This window comes from Phocoena phocoena, chromosome 2 (genome assembly GCF_963924675.1).
Source record: "Phocoena phocoena chromosome 2, mPhoPho1.1, whole genome shotgun sequence".
NCBI lineage: Eukaryota > Metazoa > Chordata > Mammalia > Artiodactyla > Phocoenidae > Phocoena > Phocoena phocoena.
The window spans coordinates 65,161,369-65,181,157 of NC_089220.1; the positions used below are offsets into that span (position 1 = coordinate 65,161,369).

The following is a 19,789-nucleotide window of genomic DNA, read 5'->3' on the forward strand; positions in this document are numbered from 1 at the left end:
GGTTGTCAAAAAATGAATACTAATCACACAAGCTGGTTCTGTCATTAGCAAACACATCTACATCATTGCTCTCATGCAGTGATCTATCTTTAAATAATGATGCGTCATTCCTGCACCATCACCTGTAACGTGCATGTGTTATGTTTGATTGGCACCTTGATTCACAGGCAACATTTACTAACAAACAGAGTTGAAGGTCATTATTTGCCGATCACTAGTTTATGTTATCCATCCCTGTCCTATAATGTTAACATGTATTTGTTTCCTACATAATGAGATATGGGTTAAGTGGTAGCCATTTCTTTTATAAGTAATTCATCTATGGAACCATTTTTGGCTGCCTATGTATGCCCTAAAAATGTCTGTTAGCTGATGAGTTCTTCTTGGTGCTCTATTGATATTTAATTTTTAAAGTATTTCCTGATCAAATCCTGTTGAAGAATGTAGGTAATCACGTAAACCACAGCCAGCATACTGAACCTAGGACAGTGATTCTTTTTACGCGGGCCTCTCACTGTTGTGGCCTCTCCCGTTGCGGAGCACAGGCTCCGGACGCGCAGGCTCAGCGGCCATAGCTCACGGGCCTAGCTGCTCCACGGCACGTGGGATCTTCCCGGACCGGGGCACGAACCCGTGTCCCCGGCATCGGCAGGCGGACTCTCAACCACTGCGCCACCAGGGAAGCCCTAGGACAGTGATTCTCAAACTTTCTGGTCTGTGAACTGCTTTCATGAGTCAGGAAATCACGTGGTCCACCCACCCAAACCCATGTTCACATAGTAGCCCTTAAATAAACCTTGAAATAGTCACTGCTTGCCCAAGTAGAAAATTTACATAGTCTTCTCACTTCTTCATTGTCATAACAGCCCGTCAGGTGGTCTCTTTCTCATCCACTCCACGCAAACACGGAGGCTAGAAAAATCCCACATACTCCACTATTCCTCAGCCCAAACCCTTCAGTTTATTGAAACCACATAAAATGCCAAACCCAAATTCCTCTCTTTTCCTTCAATGTCCTATAAAGGTCCCCTTCTCATTTCTAGTCAATTCTGAACAGAAACTCTTATTTCCATCCTCTGTCATATACAAACATGACTTGTTCATTCTCATCCAACAAGGACCAGCTTAAGTTTCAGCCTCTCCAAAAAGAGTTTCCCAATTCCCCACGGCCATAAATGCTCTTGTTCTCCTGGACCTGCAGAGAACTGAGAGACTGATACCATTCTTAAGGCACTTAACATTCTCTGTCTTGTAAGAAAATCATTTGTCAGACTCCATCCCCTCGTACTGATTTAATTTCCTTCATACTATAGAGCACTACCTTTGGAAGATTACATATGTGATTTTGCATATTGGCTGCCCTCCTAGATCAAGTATAAACTCCATGCCATAGGAGCTGTGGACGTACTGTTTATCACGGAATACCTAGGGCCTAGGACAATGCCTGGTACTTAGTAGGTATTCAGTAAAGAATTACTGAGTCAATAAATTATTCTATTTCTGTGTTCCACTAATGGCCTGAAACTTCCTTGAGACTGAGGAATGTCCACAGTTTCTCACAAAGAGATGATAAATATTTCCTTGACAAATGAACGTTTGTTCCTGAATGGAGCCAAATAACTTTCAAAACTACGGTATCTTCCCCCAACATATTCCATTTCCCCCCAAACATTACCAGATTGCCTAGTAAGGGTAAAATGGAATATTAAAAGCCAGCAATGATGTCACGATCATTTAAAAAATCCTTTTCTAGTGCATTCTATTTCCTATTGAGGGTATAAACATAAAATTCTTTTTAAGTTGTGGAAATTATTAGGAAAATTTTAAATTAAAATACTGATACATGTTTTATTATATATATTTTTATTTTCCTTGTAACTAAAATACATATTATAATATGGATCACAAATAAGTCTACATGAAAGAATACTGTGTCCCAAGTTTCCTGTTCTATAAAGGCAGAGACTGGATGTTGAATTCACTACCTGTAATCTCAAGAAAACCAAAGGCCTAGAAGTACTGGCTCTGCTAGATACCATGCCATGTGGGCACGTTTCCACACAGTCCTGCCAATTCCAGCCTGACCCAGGGCAACCCCCTTGTTCCAGTTCTAAACAAAGATTTATGACAAAATTATGTTCTAGCTTTGTGGATGGGACCACCCAACACATGTTCTCTTGGGACCTCATCCTAATTTAGATCCTGAGACCCCTGAGGGAAAAGACAAGTACAGTAGCCCATACTGATCTTTAAAGTATTCAGTGTTTTTCTATTGTAAAGAAATTTCAACATTTGTTATATTAGGTTTGCAGTTTATTCTGTATTTTGCATGCATATTATAGGTTTACCTAAATTTCACAATGTAATACAGTGATTTCTAATACATTACTTTGTAATACTTATCTAATCGAGACTATTTTCTAAATGAATTTTTAAATCCTTTCCTGGTTTGGTTTTTTTCTTTTGGGGGGGGGATGGCACAGTGGGGATGTTTTCATCGATTAGTCCAGAACATTACGGTTAAAAAGCAAGAATATTATTTTCCACTGTTCATTTAAAAGCAAAATTGAAACACTTTTAAAAAGATACCAATAAAGAATCTCTTCCTCAGAAATGTGACAGTAACATGTAGCTTATAGTTGTAGTTAGCATAACCACTTTATAGTGTACTTCTTATTCAAATAATTTTCAGAATAAATTTGTTTTTAATTTTTTGGCTGTTATGTTGGTTGCATGAGATTAACACTTAAGTGACACATAAAATTAAGACTCCATCCAACATTCTTTAAATAATTTTGTCACTTTTGTGGTTCATAAATGTTTAACAGCAAGTAACAATGGCATTAATCCATGTAATTAAGGGAATTTAAAATGTAATTATACATTTAAAACATCATAAAATGCCTACCTTAAACGATTGCTCTAGAATGATAAGGAGATAGATTTTCATTGGTTGTTTTAATAATTTTAATTATTGCACTTAGTTTCTGAACATTTCTGTATTTCAACATGATGGAAAGACTCAACTAAAAGATTCACTCCAAAATGTGAACTTTATGAAAACTTTCTGGAACTGCCCATTTGGCCACTGAATTGGGTCTCTCCTCAAGATGCATTAATAATCTAGTCATGGTTTTTCTTTTTCTTTTTATTATGACCATGTAAGTGGTGACCTAGAAGTTTCTTGAGAGCAGAGAACTGTCCTTTTCTGTTCAATCCCACCTATGTCTTTTTACCAAGTTCTGTGCATCTTCTCTGATGGAAGCTCAGTAATGATAATGGTGTCGTTCCAAAGATGATAAGCTATTAATTTACCACGATGCTCAATGGTTGGCTCAGAATCACTCAGCAAACAGCAGAGAGATTATGTACCAACCTTCTGGGTAAATGTCTCATGAGGGCCATTTGTACCCGTTAGGTGGTATGGACTAAAATCTAGGAAAGAGGACAGATGCTGAAATTACTTATTTTCAGCACACACTAGACCAAAAATTCACTTTCAGTCTGCCATAACTGTCTAAATTCCACATTAGAAAAAAGACTTCTGAATCAGGATAAAAAATTAAGAGCACCCATACTGTTTTATACTTCAAAAAGTTATTATAGGGCTTCCCTGGTGGCGCAGCGGTTGAGAGTCCGCCTGCTGATGCAGGGGACACGGGTTCGTGCCCCGTTCCGGGAAGATCCCACATGCCGTGGAGCGGCTAGGCCCGTGAGCCATGGCCGCTGAGCCTGCGCGTTCGGAGCCTGTGCTCCGCAACGGGAGAGGCCACAACAGTGAGAGGCCCGCGTACCGCAAAAAAAAAAAAGTTATTATAAATATGCTTTAATATGTTTATATCAACATAGCACAGTCTCTCTTGAGCATTCTTTGTGCTTTATCATCTTAAATATCTTGCATCCCTATTGGTCTGAACAGTCACCATTCTGCTCATTGGATAGTTGTAATTAGTCCACCACTGCATGAATGGCAGGGCCAGGTACAGAACAAAGAATGCAACCTCAGCTTTCCAACCAGTAGGTTGATGCTCTGACCCCTACGCCTTGTGTTATGATCATGAGTGATGGAGCTGTTCCGATGCAAGCTACTTTCAAATAATGATCCACAAAGTTAATCAAAAGGGCTTCCCTGTTCAATATTTACCTGTTATTCATTGACAGTCACTGTCTGCATTGCCATCTATGATGTATAGAGTGGGATCAGGAATACTGAGCTCAAACAGAACCTCAGTGCCTCGCTGAAGTACCAGGCACAATAAAAGCTGAATTAAGCTGCTCTCCAAACCACCCCTGACACTAAATATGTCTGCATGAATTCCATACCAGCAAAGCATTGCTCTTTCATGGATTTGGAGCCCAAATTAGCTGCTGATAATAAGAGAAATGAAAAGATGAACAACCACATGAGGGGGAAAAAAAAAAGAGATATTAGGTATCAAAACATAAACATGGAGGGGAAAATAGTAATTTCCTGTACTTGGACAAAAAAATATTATTCCCTTCTTGATGTGATCTCCTTGCTTTTATGTACTAGGAAAGTCATATCTATCCTGAAAATTATTTTTCTCATTTTAATACACATTCAACATTTTAAGCTAAAAAATAATAAGAAAATACTGATCTTTTTATGTGTTAGGTATTTAAAAGCTGTCTGTCAGTCAATCAAATGTACCCAAAAGGGGATGTTGACCAGACTCCATGTCCACCCCTGAAAAGAGACAGGTAATCAGACTGATCATAATACAATTCTCCCATTTTATTTTTTAACCATCAGCTAGAGAGCAAGGCTTAATACGAGACCTTATTATTCACATTATCCATGCAGCATGGTAGGTTTGAATACAGGTGTTTAAAGGAGGAAAGTAATTCCAAATGTTAATCCTCTTTTAACTAATTTTTCCTGAACATTTACTTAGGAATGGTAAACAGTTTTTGAGCATTTAGTATGTACCAGGCATTGTTCTAAGTTACATGTATTAGTACACTTATTCTCCATGATAAACCCTATGAGAGAGACTATTATCATTACTCAGAAGAGAAAAATGGGGGACAGAGAGCTTATGTAACTTATTCAAGATCACTCAGCAAAAAACAGTGGAACCAGGGTTTGCACACATCAGTCTCCATCAGAGCCTGTACACTTACCCTCTACACTGAAGTTGCCTCTAATTGCCTTTAGCACTACTGAAGAGGTAAGAAAATCACCGGCCTTTAATAAGCACCTTAAGAAGATTTGTGGAGTAAATGAATGAACTAACATCTCTAAGGAACCTGCAATTTTATTGAGAAGATATTATCCACACACACACCCACACACTTTTATCCTTTAACTTTTATAAGTTTATGTCATGCCTCGCCACTCTGTGTATGAGTTCTTAAAGGTATATATTTACATATGTATGATTGAGTGCCCCCAAACATGTGATACAGAGTACATGACACATGAGGATTTAATCTTGGGCTCAATATTGACTTCCCTCTCTTCTCTGTCCCCCCTCAATCCACTCTATCAGGAAATCCTGTTGGCTCTTCCTTCAGAATAGGTCAGAATCCTAAGTCTTCTCATCACCTCCACTTCTACACCATTGGTATGAGCCACCTTGCTTATGGTCATAGTCTCCAATCTGGTCTCCCTTCTTCCACCCTCATCCCCCTGAAGCATATGCTCAGCCAGCCGCCAGACTGATCCTAAAAATTACATTATGTCCCATTACTCCTCAATTCAAAAATCTTCCCAAGGCCCCATTTTAAGTAGAGTAAAAGCCAAAAGCCTTATGTGGCCTGCCAGGGTCCTATGTGTGACCTCCCTATCACCTCGATGAACTGTCCCCTGCTACTGCCCTCCCTGCTCATACAGACTCCACCACACTGTCCTCCTTGTGGTCTTTGAATACATCAAGAACCCTTGAGCTGCAAAGCCTTCACTCTTCCTAGAGTATCTTCCCCTGCCTATCCCCTGCCTATCCAGATGCTTAACTCCCTCACATCCTTGGAGGAAAATGTCATACTTTTAAATGGAGCCTCACCTATTTGAAACCATACCAAAAACTTCACCTCAACACCCCTAATTTCTTCTTAACCTGTATTTTTGTTCCATAGCACTGACCACCAAACAGACTATGTGATCTACTTGGTTTTCAACATTTGTTGTTTACTGCCTGTCTCTAATGCCCTCGAACTTGGAGGGCGAAGATTTTGGTCTTTGTTCATCGACATATCCCAAACAATAGTTCCTAGTTATAGAACGTACTCAATGTGTTGAATTGAGAGGAAAGAAACCACTGTGGATAAAGCCAAGGCACAGAGATAGTGCATGTCTTGTACCTAACACAAGTAGACACGTTTCACAGATAGGAGCAGACAGTCTGGGTTGAGAAAGACCTTGGGGAAGAAGGGGAGGCAAACTAGAGCAAGACTGGTGGGTTTTAAACACTAAGCTATAGACACCATGTGGTGAGAATGAACAGTCAATGATTTTGAGCAAGGAAATTTGCTAGAAACATTACTTTAATCTGATAACTATTTAAGGTAGCCCAGAAAGGAAATTTGTACTGTCTTGCAAGGTACTTTGTGTACAGTAAACTCAAGTACTTAATAAAACTGAATGAGGGCTTCCCTGGTGGTGCAGTGGTTAAGAATCTGCCTGCCAATGCAAGGAACACGGGTTCGAGCCCCAGACCAGGAAGACCCCACATGCCGCGGAGCAACTAAGCCCGTGCGCCACAACTACTGAAGCCTGTGCGCCTAGAGCCCATGCTCCACAACGAGAAGCCACCGCAATGAGAAGTCCGCTCACCGCAACTAGAGAAAGCCCGCGTGCGGCAACGAAGACCCAACGCAGCCAAAAATAAATAATTTTAAAAAAACTGAATGAGATGAGAGATAAGACGAGTAAGGGGGAGACCTTACTCCCCCTCCTGCTCGAGGGCTTTTTGTTTGTTCATTTGTTTGGTTTAAGGTTTTTTCCACGTAAAATGGAGATAAAATACAGTTCACTGGGTTGCTTTGAGAATCAACTGCGAAACACCAAGAAGTGCTTGCAAATTTGTTGGTCTTTAGATGCAGAGGTTGATATAAAGTGAATCACAAGCAGAGACATCAAGCAGTTTAGAAATATAAAACTTGAATTTGGAAAGAGGTAGGGCTTGATATAAAAGTTTTGGATTCATCCATTTCTGTGTGATAACTGCAGTGTAACAGCAGATGAAGTTTCCAAAGGGGAGACCTAATTTGCCTCCACACTCAAGGGTACACAGCTGGGAACACAAAGGACACTGAATGTTTAAGTGACTAATGTTCAAATATAAGAAACTTCCCTCCTCTACAGGTAAGGCTTTAAGCTCCTCGGAGTCTTATTCTTTTGCAGCAATAGATTTCATTAGACTACCCTTCAGTAGAGGATGAATGTTTTTCTGAGGAAAACTATCATCCTGCTCCAAAGGGCCACATCATTCTGTTTAAAGGGGATAAACTGCTGGGCCAGACTGACTCAGATTATTCTGCTATAGTCACCAGATTAAACTTTATCAGCTGTGTAAACCGAGCAACTGGCCTACCGTCTCTGAGCCTTCATTTTCTTCACTGCAAAATTAGTATACTACTTACTTACTTCAAAAATGCTTATTTGGGCGGCTTCCCTGGTGGCGCAGTGGTTGAGAGTCAGCCTGCTGATGCAGGGGACACGGGTTCGTGCCCCGGTCCGGGAAGATCCCACATGCCGCGGAGCGGCTGGGCCCGTGAGCCATGGCCGCTGAGCCTGCACGTCCAGAGCCTGTGCTCCGCAACGGGTAGAGGCCACAACAGTGAGAGGCCCGTGTACGGCAAAAAAAAAAGTTATTTGGGTCAATTATCATAATGCCTAAAAACCACAGAACACCACAGTTGGAACCTGTTACTTCCTTTCCTTCTGATTTAAGCTAATCAATTACCACATCTGTATTACTAGTTATGGAAAACCAGCCAACACAGAAGCAAGAATGGTGAAACTGAAACCTAACTTCATTATCAAGAGTTAAAACTTCTCTTGTCCACAGAAGGATCAATTTAGCCTCACAATGAAAGGCCTCAGCATCAATGGGTATTTCCTTTGGATGGCAGAATAAATCTAGCTGTATTGTCTATGCCTCAGAGCCTCGAATTTTGAGGACACTCCGTACCACAGCAGTCATTTGTGTCCTGCAAATTTCTCCTGAACAGAGCGAATAAAGGTATCTGTGGTGCAAGTGAACCAAACTTGCCACTAGATCCTTATAAAAATACACAACTGGACTTCCCTGGTGGTGCAGTGGTTAAGATATCCACCTGCCAATGCAGGGGACACGGACTCGATCCCTGGTCCAGGAAGACCCCACATGCCATGCAGCAACTAAGTTCCGTGTGCCTCAACTACTGAGCCTGCGCTCTAGAGCCCGCAAGCCACAACTGAGCCTGTGTCCACAACTACTGAAGCCCACACACCTAGAGCCTGTGCTCCGCAACAAGAGAAACCACTGCAATGAGAAGCCCATGCAACGCAACGAAGAGTAGACCCCTCTCACCACAGCTAGAGAAAGCCTGCGCGCGGCAACAAAGACCCAACGCAGCCAAAAATAATAAATTTATTTTTTTAAATATGCTACTTAAAATCTGCCTGCCCATAATTTTAGTTTAGTCTCCCCTTCCCCAAGGCATTTCACAAGTGCGATAAATTAAAAAAAAAAGACAAAACAGCATTCTTCATTCCTACCAGCCTCATATAAATTGTTACTAGCTTCGGGCAAGCAGCATTCAGAAAAGAGGGTAAACAATCTTGCTATCAGATGAATTTATAGATCATCAATTTTACAAGAACTCAAGAATTTCCCCTACCCTCCACTTTCATCCCCACTGGATGTGTCTCCAAATCTCTCCTTTTAAAAACATGGTGACATGACCACCATTGCTTTCACTGATATTAATTCAAGACTTAGGACACCTGGTGAATTTCTCCAGGGGATGAGAACTGGAGCTGCTGCTTATTTTCCCCTTGCAAGCCATCAAGCAGTTAGGCAGTCCCTGGAAAAGCACGCTGCTTCCCTGGAAGTGAGCAAAGACCACGCTGTTATTACAGGTATCCCCCGCTTTTCTAAAATTTGCTTTACACCACTTTGCTTTTATGAAAGACTACATTAGTACCTGTTTTCAATAACTGAAAGAAATCGGAAGAGGACTTTCACATTTGGGGAAAGGGCAAAAGCGAAAATGGCCTTCAGTGTTTGTTTTGCGGTGAGAAGTTACAGAGGCAGTGAGCTCACCCTGAGCAGTGAGAGGCACCACCAAGTTCCTTCCCCAGGAACTATGTTCTGCATCTCAGCATCAAACCCTCATAGCTCTGAACTGTGTTTGTGAGCATGTGTCTTCATCTCCATTTATTTTGTGCATCTGTTAGCAAAACGAGTCCTAAGGTAATTGCTTCTTCGCTTTACATCATTTTGGCTTACAAAGGCTTTCCTAGGAATGCTCTGCTTTCTGATGGCAAGGGAATCCTGCACTGCAAATGTTAATTCTTCATCAGGAGATCCAGCTGGTGTCTAAAGCACATGGAATGGGAAACTGTGCCCAACAGAGCCATGCCAACTCAATTTCACTCCTAAACCAATTTTGTTAGTGTGGTTGGAGAGTGGAAGCAAAGAGAAGAATCATCAAAAAGACCATGCGCCTCTTCTGGTTTAAAGTCCAAGGCATGCAATTGGCTGTGATTCACTCTGAGCACCCCTGACAGGCAACAGTCAAGGAAATGAGGCTGTTATGGAAGCTTATGTTGGTTGAAATGCAAGTGATAAGAACTGCTAGAGAGAGAAACAGGCCTCTCGTCATTGGCACCTAATGAGAAAAAGCAAAGAGTGAGGCCCTATATATAAAATCTTCTCTATAAATACTACTGCATTTAGTACTTATTGCAGGGAGTCTTTATAAATGAGCTGAAGGAAGGGAAGGGAAATTAGGTTTTAAATAAGATACGATGATAGTCTATTTAATCACATAAATATCAAGCGCTCAATTCCAAAGAATCCTCACACTAATATGTGAATCACAAAGGTCTCAAGTTGGCCAACAGAAAATCACTCAAGTATACTTTCCTTACACTCTGGTTATTGAACTAAAATCCTCCCAGAAACCAGACCTCTCTCTGCTTTGAGAACTAGATGAAAACATCTCAATGCTGAACACAGTAAGTAGCATTCTTTTTAAGCAACCTAAGGATTGATGTAGCAGATGTGGCATGTGAGAGAATGAGTTTGTAAAGTAGCCAGAAAACTCCGTCTAATCACTTAACGGTTACCTCTCATACATGTACATATTCTGATCTAAAAAAAGCTGTATGGGACTTCTCTGGTGGTGCAGTGGTTAAGAATCCACCTGTCAATGCAGGGGACACGGGTTAGATCCCTGATCCGGGAAGATCCCACATGCCGTGGAGCAACTAAGCCCGTGAGCCACAACTACTGAGCCTGCACTCTAGAGCCCGCGAACCACAACTACTGAGCCCATGCGCTGCAACTACTGAAGGCCACGCGCCTAGAGCCCATGCTCCGCAACAAGAGAAGCCACCGCAATGAGAAGCCCACGCACTGCAACGAAGAGTAGCACAACTAGAGAAAGCCAGCAACGAAGACCCAACGCAGCCAAAATAAATAAATTGATTAATAATTTTTTTTAAAAAAGCTGTACGTTTCTCGAGCCCACTATACCCTTCTCACCATTAGCTTCATCCTCTACCTTTCTACCTTTCAATGATGGACTCTCTAGATTAAAATACTGAGAGGATAGAGAAGGATTTTTCTGCTGAAAATTTTATCACTAGTTCTTGTTTTTTCTAACTAAAGAATTTAAATTCCCCACACAAGAAAGTAGTAAAAGTTCAGAAAGGAAACGCAAACTGCAACAGGAAAAAATATACGTTGTGCAAGACAGCAAATCTCTGCAGAAAGTAGTTTCTATATGGAAGTTGACTAGCTTCCAACTTCCCTTAAATAAGTTGCTTGCGGACAAATTAGAGCACTTGGCCCCAGATATCTGTCAGCTGAGGCAACTTGTGGATGGATTCACAAGGAAAACCTATATATGTGGATATAGAACTATCAAAGATGACATGCATATAAACACAATTATACATAAGGATAGACACCAAATTGTTAGTGGTAGCTGTCTATGGGTGGTGCGATTACAAATGCTATGTTTTTTTCTTTATGTTTATATGCATTTTCTAAATGCTCTGGAATGAAATGTGTTGCATCTCTATTCAAAAAGAGCTTTTCCAAAAGAAAACAATATAACTAATCTAGCAATCGCAACCCCACCCCGCAGGCCACCAACCCAGAGCCATGGCATTGGACTTAATGCAAGGTAATTCCAAGAGTATCCCCTTAACACAAGTTGACGTCCTGCCACAGTGTACTCTATAAGCTCCAAAGTAACACAAATCCAAGGTCATTACTGAGCAGAGGACAGGGAATTCCCTGAATCAATAGACAAATACATGGAAATAAAATTTCTGAGTAAAGTTGAAAACAATCTCTTCCCTTGGTTGTTGGTAAGACTATTAAGGGGGGTATGCTGATTATGTATCTTCTCATTTAAGTAGATAAAAAATCCTGTTGCATTTTTTCTTCTGTAAGCTTATACATACTTTTAACACAGATCATAACACTTTTTAAGTGGCATTTCCATTTTAATGTCTTTTCCATTGGAAATTTAAGAAAATATAATCTTCCTAAGCATATGAAATTTTCTGGTGTATGAAATTAACAGTGATGCTGAATATTCGCTAAAGTTCACAATTATTCCTTATAACGCAATACTGTATTTCGAATGCTATGCAAGTGGAAATTCTTGCATCTATATTATATAACACATGGTAATACATGACAAATTTAACATACAACTCAGGATGTGTTCCTTTAGGAACGTTAAATTCAACATTTCCATAGTCATAATGGCTTATCTTGCTGGAGGCTAAATGATTACTTCCATTTTGTAAACAAGAGCTCTATGAGGTGAATAGTTGTACCCTAAGTTAGATGAGTAACAAAGCACTGCTCATTTAGTGAGTTTTTACTATATACCAAGCAGCATAGTAAATGTTTTTGTGGTTTAGACCTTACGCTCTGCAGTCAGACAGATTGGAGGTCTAATGCAAGGGTCAGTAAACTTTTTCTGTAAAGGGCCACACAGGAAACATTTGAGGCTTTGTGGACCATATGGTCTCCGTCACCACTACTCAACTCTGTCATGGTAGCACAAAAGCATACATAGACAGTGCATAAGTGAATGGGTGTAGAAGTGTTCTAATAAAACTTTATTTACAAAAACAGGCAGTGGGAAGGGGCAACAGATGTGGCCAGTGAGTCATAGGTTAGTGATGCTGATCCAAATCCCACCATATCCTACCTTCTTAACCTTGAGTGAGCTACTCTATAAGTTATCTGTAAAATGGTGGTAATAAACATACCTAGTGCCTACGTTTATTGTAAAGACTTTTAAAATGTATATATGAAGCTACTAGCCCACTGCCAGACATCAGTATCTGGTAAAAGATTAGTAATGCTAGCCATTATCATCATCTTTATCATCACATTGACCCTCAAAACAACTATGAGATAATTATCATTTTTGCCTCCATTTCAGAGGTGAGAAAACAGAAGCTTAAAGAGTTTAGTAACTTGGCCACTGTCCCACATCTAATAGATAATTGTGAGGCTAGGATCAAACTCAGATCCATTTCCAGGAGGTTTAGCTCTCTCTAGCAATGATTAAACATTATTGCGTGGACTTGTGGATCTAAATTGGACTAAAGCATAATTCTTCTACTCTGATGCATAAACTAAGACCAAAAATTCACTAAAGACATCTTTACAAAAACAACACACAGAACAAGCTGTTCTTAAGGTGAAGAGAATTTATTAAAACCACGGTTTATAGATAAGTTTGCTCTATTATTTTTTAAATCTGGGCACAAGCACATTAGTCTCCGTCCCTCTCTGAAACCACCCGTTAGCGATTTTGAACACTGTAGTTGAACAGCATGCCTACAAAAGGCTCATTGTAGCTCTATTCCTGTAACCTTGACCTTTACTTTCTGTTCTCAAGTTTCTAGAGTTCTCATACATACTGCAGGTGTCACTAACCAATTATTTTTAAAAATCTAGGCAGTCACTTCTCTCATAATGAAAATATACACTCTGGTGAAGCCAATTAATATTCTTTCACTTTAAATCATGCCTCCTGTGCCTGTGCATTTTTACTCTCTGGCATTCCTTTATCTTGAATTACAAGTGGTCTGTGAGGAGAAAGGCAAATATGGAGCACCTCAAGCCAAGAAAAGCAGTGAATTTGTGGATAGGTCCTGAACTGGATTTCATATTGGGAGAGTCCTCCAAGATGTTTATAAATCAAAAATAACTTCAAACTAACAAACACAGGATGACTGCACCCTCTTCCATGCAAAGCACACTAAATAACTTTCTAAACAGAGGAGGCGCTGAGGCCATGGGCCACTCCGCGGCAGGTTTCCTGCCTCAGGTCTAAGCTGCTTCCAGAGCTGTTCTCTAACAGGCAGTCCGCTCCACACTCCGCCCCTCCTGAAAACCCCTCCAGGGCCCCACAGGAGGGCAATCTACCAGATGCCTTTGCTCCCCTTTCTTCTCCAACCTTAACTGTCGCCTTTCCCCCAGCCCTCCACTCCTGACATGTGCCATTCGTGATCTGCTACACAAGAAATACTCTTCTTTTAGCCTAAATCACTACCTCAGGCATCCCTCCCCCAAATCAGGTATCTCCTCCACCATGAAGACTCCACGGCCCACCTTGACTATTAAAAATACCTCTTGCATGGCGCCACTTCCACAGTTTGCACTCATCTCACCAGAGGCACCTCTCACATGGAACCCCAATTACTGGTTTACATCTCAGTCTTCTAGGCTTCTGGAGGGCAGAAGTCTCTTAGTCACCTTTGACTAAGTCAGTTTGTGTAAAATAGCACCTGACTCGTGGGTGGCAATCAAAATACGTTCGTTAAATGAATAAATTAGTTCCTTTTAAAGCTAGTCCTAAATAATACACTTTTATGCCATCACATTACCAAGATACGCTACTTCAAGTCATTTGCAGGCAAAATCATTGGTGTGATGCTAAAATTAACTGGGAGAAACCACTAGAAACCATGCTGAGGTCTGAAAGGCATGATGTGGAAATCAGAATTCATTTGGACGTTGAAAGGCTTGAAGCAGTTCTTGCTACAAAGTTCAACGTCTGTTTAACATGCAGATTCTATTAGAGCTCTTTATGAAGTTCACTGTATATTTCTCTTTTCTCAATTCTTAGGTATTTACTGATCCAAACACAACTGGTGTAAATTATTCTAATGTGTGTGAGGCGGGGGATGAGGATCCAGTATAATAGCAATCTATCAATCGGGTTAAACAACCAGTAAAAGAACTTGCTGCTACCACTGGAGCCTCCTTGACCTTTCCCTCCCCTTCAGCACTAGTGACCATCTATCCCCCAGCAGCCTGCCTGACAAGGCACCTGTCTTGTTCTCCTTAATTGGGAGGACACGTGCAAGTGGTTAGCACTGTCTGGCACAACACAGCAAATGAAGACTGGTGAATTTCTTCTTTCTTCATTCATTCTCCTCCTCTTACCCCTGGACCCTGTTAATTCCCTCCCTCTTCTGAGTCTGAATCTTCCCATTTCCAAACCCCTACTTCGTGGCAAAGGCCAGCCTCAATACTGTCCGGAACAGGAGAACACCCTCCTTCTGGGTTTGTCCCTCCAGGCCCAGGTTAATTTCTCCAATCCCTGTCATGGTGTCTGAAATTACTCTGTTGGAGAAGCCACCCTTTTTTGCTTGAATTCTTTACTTGGAGTTGCTTATTAAAATTCAAATGGAAGAGTAACATTATCAGTTAACAACACCTGACCCTCAATGAGGGGGACAGACAAAAATGTATGCCCCGCCTCTTTGGGGAAAGGCCCAGGCATGAAACACTACCCAGGTATCCAGGTGGAGTGAATTTCACAGAAGAGGAAGATGGGCTTGGAATGGAGAAGACAGAAAACAAAGACAACCCTCACAAACTTGCCAATGTCTCCTTCTCTTTAGGTGATACCTGTCTAGTCAATTACAAGCACCTTCTCAATCTTGGCTACACTTTGAGACTAGGAACGCTGAGTTAAACCTCTTTGTTCAAAATAGGTACAGCAGTGCCTATTGACATGGCACATAGCATAGGCTCGATAAATATCAGTAACTTAACTTCCAGTCTCCCCAGACTCGTCTTAAAGCTGTGCTCAACAACAGTCATTTCAAGGATGCCCAATCTTCCTCAAATCCCTCTACAGTAGTATCCAACCAGATAGCTAAACTGTGACAAACTTTAAGGCCCTAAAGGCCTTTCTCAGCTGACTCTTTCCTACCTAGTTATCTTTCCCCACAATCACATATTAACACAGGTAATTTAATGAATTTATTGCTACAATTCCATCTCATGTCTGGGAAAGTTTCCTTTCCTGTGACTCATATCTTCTTGTCTTTCTTTAAAAAATAAAGTTATCATAATTATTACGGAGGGGGATATCTTTTTTCCAACTCGTACATAACTACTTTTACTTTTATGACTGAAAATAGAAAAAAATAAGACAACTGTTTTAATTACAAATAACTATGTCATCTCCCAATCCAGTCTACTACTTTATAGATGGTTTCACTAAAATCTAAAGATACTATTGCAAACTACAAGGAGAGCTAAAAATGGAGAGAGGGGTCTGGGATCTAAAAGTTTCAGTACTTAGCGAAATGACAGCTTAACATAAAGCAATGAAATTTATAAAGTATTTACAATGTGGTTAGCATTCTTGAAAACACTGTATTCCTACCCTTTGCCAAAAAAACTTAATATCACCAATTACAATTTGAAGTTTTAAACTGTCCATGTCATAGTCATTTAATGTAAGAAGTTAGGGTAACTACCATTATTCTGAAACCATAAATTATGGACATTTTGAAATAATTAATCACAGGTTTCATATTCCTATGCACTTTAAACTTCAATATCATTGAAATGATTTAATTATTTTAATAATTCCCAGTAACATCTAAATGCAACATATAAAATGCTTTAAATCGTAAAATAATTCACAATAATTATAAAGCCATAGAATTACAGTGGGAAGGAATATCACTCCTCTTAAGTGATATATGCTGCTAAATATTTAACAACTACGTGGGGGTAGGAAAGCGTCTAATTTGCAGCATTTTCCAATTTCCATAGTGAAAATACTTTGCCCAATTTCAAGTCACCAGTATGAGGTCGGGGGTCAAAGAGTTGGAAAGATGAGCATACAGCCTGCTCTCATGAGCCGATCCAAGTTGGCTCCAGCACATCCTAGATATGAGAGACCAGACAGTCCTCAACCCTTTCCACAGACTGACCATTTCTTTAAAACCCACGGTACCCTGAACACTTACTGATGTAATACCCATACGTCATTATGTTTACATGTCTACCTACCAACTACTATAGTGGCTTTCAATCTTTTTTTGGATATAAAACACAGTGACAAACACATTTTACGTGATAACCACACCCCATGTACACACATACGTGCAGTTTTCGGTGTACATACACACACATAAAAACCGGAAGCCTCACAAGATAAAACACACTCTTCCTAAGTGCAATGCACTAAAATTTTCTAGTATCTTCCAGCTCATTTTTAAATATCTAATCTTGATCCACCAAATTGGATTCATACCCCAATATTCCAGTAGGGCCCCCCAAATTAAAAAACAGTGCTCTACTAGACGCTAAGCTCATTGAAGATAGGATTATATGTCTCTTGTCTATGTCTAGCCCTGTGTCTAGTAGTAATTATTGAGGCCCAAGAAGGTTAAGTAACTGCCCAAAGATGAACCTGCCATCTTTGATAAAAGAGCCCTCAAGGCAAGTGATAATTCATTACACAGAATCAGGATGTTCATGGCTTGACACAGAAAGCTAGAGGGTCTTCTAAGACAGCCACTCCTTCAGCAGAAATTAATGGAAAAGTTTTTTTTTTAATTGTACTAAAGCCGTCAATGATGGAACTTTGGCCGTTTACCCACCATAGCATTATGGCCAGCACTGCCGTCTGCCTAGGATGACTAGGCAAATCTGAGCAATCAGCATTTCCCTTTTATTGATAATATTCACCCCTAAAAAGTGTTGAAAAGATACCCACCTTTCTCACAAAACATTTTCAATCCTCTAGGGAGGGGACCTATATAAAGGCCGGTTAATAGTAAATATATTATATAGAATATACATACTCCTATATAGAATATATATTAACACCAGCTTTCCAATAACCAGCAGCCAAAGGTGTAGCTGGAGAAAACACTCAGGAAAATAAAGTCAGGATCCACAGCTTTTTCTCTTCAATGTGTTTGCACCACATGCTTTTTTATAGGTGCTATTAAATGTACACTATAGTTTCAAGACAATCCAGATAAGCATCTTCACTAAAATACACAGCACCATTAATCATCTCAGTGACAATGCTCCAATTTAACATCTTGGGGATTTCCTCCCCTTCTTCATCATTTATTTGCCAATATTTCCTTGTTATGAATATCCCCCTAGTGACTTTCTCTGGCAGTCACAGCTGTGCTGCCTACTGTGTCTACCTTGACTACAAATAACACCGATTCTTAAAAAAGCAAGCCCTTCAGATGACACCTACGGTTAGAAGAGACGCCTTGCTGTGGACTGAATTCCTGGAGACGGAGGAGACGCCATCCACCCATCCTCACTCTCGGGAATTTAAACAGACAAGCCTCAGCCTTTAAGTAGATAGGAATGTCAGACACGTGACACTGGCTTAATTACAAATGAACAACAGTTGGCTGAATGGTCAACAATTAACGGCTGCTTTAATACGGTCTTTAAAGGACCCCCTTCTTCTACAGCAAAAGGCTTCCTCAAAGTATCCACGAATCACAACAAAGCCACAAAATCACTAACAAATTACAGAAACCTGACCACCAAGAGCCTCAGTAATTATGACTCACAATAAGAATTTTCAAAAAATATTCATCAGAAAAAAATCTGCATTACAATTACACTAATTCTGATGGAGAGAATAACACTATCTAGACAACAGATTATCAAGAAATAAAGCCAGAGATAAATAAGTTGCAAAGATACAGGAAAGAGTCCCAGTGCCATCCATTTTGCATCCATTTCAGAGAGCATCCTCCAGGGGCTCCAGGATTTCTTGATATTTTATAAAATGGAATCCATGAAAGAAAACGCTCTACATCCAATTGGAGAAGTAAATAAAAGTAGAACTCACCAGCTTGTATTCAGAGAGGAGGTTTAAGGAAAAAGGGTACTTTCTTCAATAATGAAACTCTATTGCCAAAGAAGAGTTTGAAGTCAAAAACACACCAAAGTATATTTGAAAAGTATATCCAGAAAGGCTAATGCCTTCAGTGAAATTATGTTTACCTTACTTTACATTTTCTATAGGGGGATTTAATTAATTAAAAGTAAATGTTGCTTCCACCAATATTTCATAACTTTTCTGGAAAGCATACATTTTTTCATTTTGGGGAAGACTCCAATTTAGATTATTGTGTTAGACAAACAAAAGCCAAAAACTTTCTTCTTAGCAAAAGCAATACAAGTCAAGCTAAGATACATTAAAATGCCTTTCCTTCCCAGAGCAGAGTGTTTATTTCAGTGATAGCAACAACACCTGGTTACCAACAGTGCAGATTCTGTTAAGTAATGGACCAAGCAAATGGCAGCAAAGGCAGAGGACTCAACTTCAATTTAACTGTCCTGTAAGGTACATAGTAATTAGCTGCAAAGCTCTGAAATCTTAGCTAGCATGTTAAGTCTGCTACATGACAGTATAATTTGACTTCTTAAAGGATTATGCAAATTACAACTCATCATTCCATTACAGGACTGGAAAAAAGTGACAGCTAATTTATACATAACACACCTTTCAAATCCCTAAGATGCATAGCACCTGTGCAATGTATTTTGCCGAGATTTTCTTGCATATAAGTACTTGTTTATTGCAATATAACGAAGCTTACCTAAGAGGTTTAATATAGTCATTTAAAACAAAACCTTTTAGACCACAATTTCAAAAGAATAAACACTTTTTTCTGTCTTGATTTCATAGGCAAAATTTTTGGTTGTTTTTGTTTGTTTTGTTTTGTTTTGTTTTTCCCCACTAAATTAGAGAAATATAAGTTTCAATACAAGGACATTTTTGAATAGCTGGCAACCACAAGCACTGATGCACGAGCCAGAAGGAAGACTCACAAAGATTTCAACATACTTCTGGTAGGTAGATTCACAGTAGATTCCGTCATATCTGTAGATTTTCCTACATTCTGATTGGTTGGGCAGAGGATGCTGGGCAGTTATTCTGTAGAGGCATCAAAAACAGATAGACATGACTAGAGGTTCTCTACAGTCAACCGGAATGCAGGATAACAAGTATGTTGAAATTTAATATTATTTGCTTTTTTATGCTTTTGAGCTATATACATAAAGCAATGTGTACATACATTTTAGAACATTAACTTCCACTTTTAGAAACCTGCAGTCAGAGAAAACTTTTTTCAGTTCTTCATCAGAAGAAAAAAAATTTTTTTTATCTCAGAGTCATAAAAGTGGAAGGAAAGAAAGACATAAGGTCTAAGGCTTAACTCACTCTACAATCTCCATGGTTATATGCTAAAGGAAATGTTAAAAACAAATGTCATTAGTGT

The 19,789-nt window shown here is 39.8% G+C and overlaps 1 protein-coding gene across 1 annotated transcript in view; it reads right to left on the bottom strand.

Moving 5' to 3' along the window:
• Positions 1–19,745, bottom strand: part of NPAS3 (neuronal PAS domain protein 3) — a 757,552-nt gene extending 737,807 nt beyond the window's left edge. The window contains exons 1-2 of the mRNA XM_065871683.1: positions 19,732–19,745; positions 19,354–19,443 (exon numbers count right to left, since the gene is read on the bottom strand). Of these exons, the coding sequence (XP_065727755.1) occupies positions 19,354–19,443; positions 19,732–19,745 (104 nt within the window). The remainder of the gene's footprint in view (positions 1–19,353; positions 19,444–19,731) is intronic.
• Between the last annotated feature and the right edge of the window lie 44 nt (positions 19,746–19,789).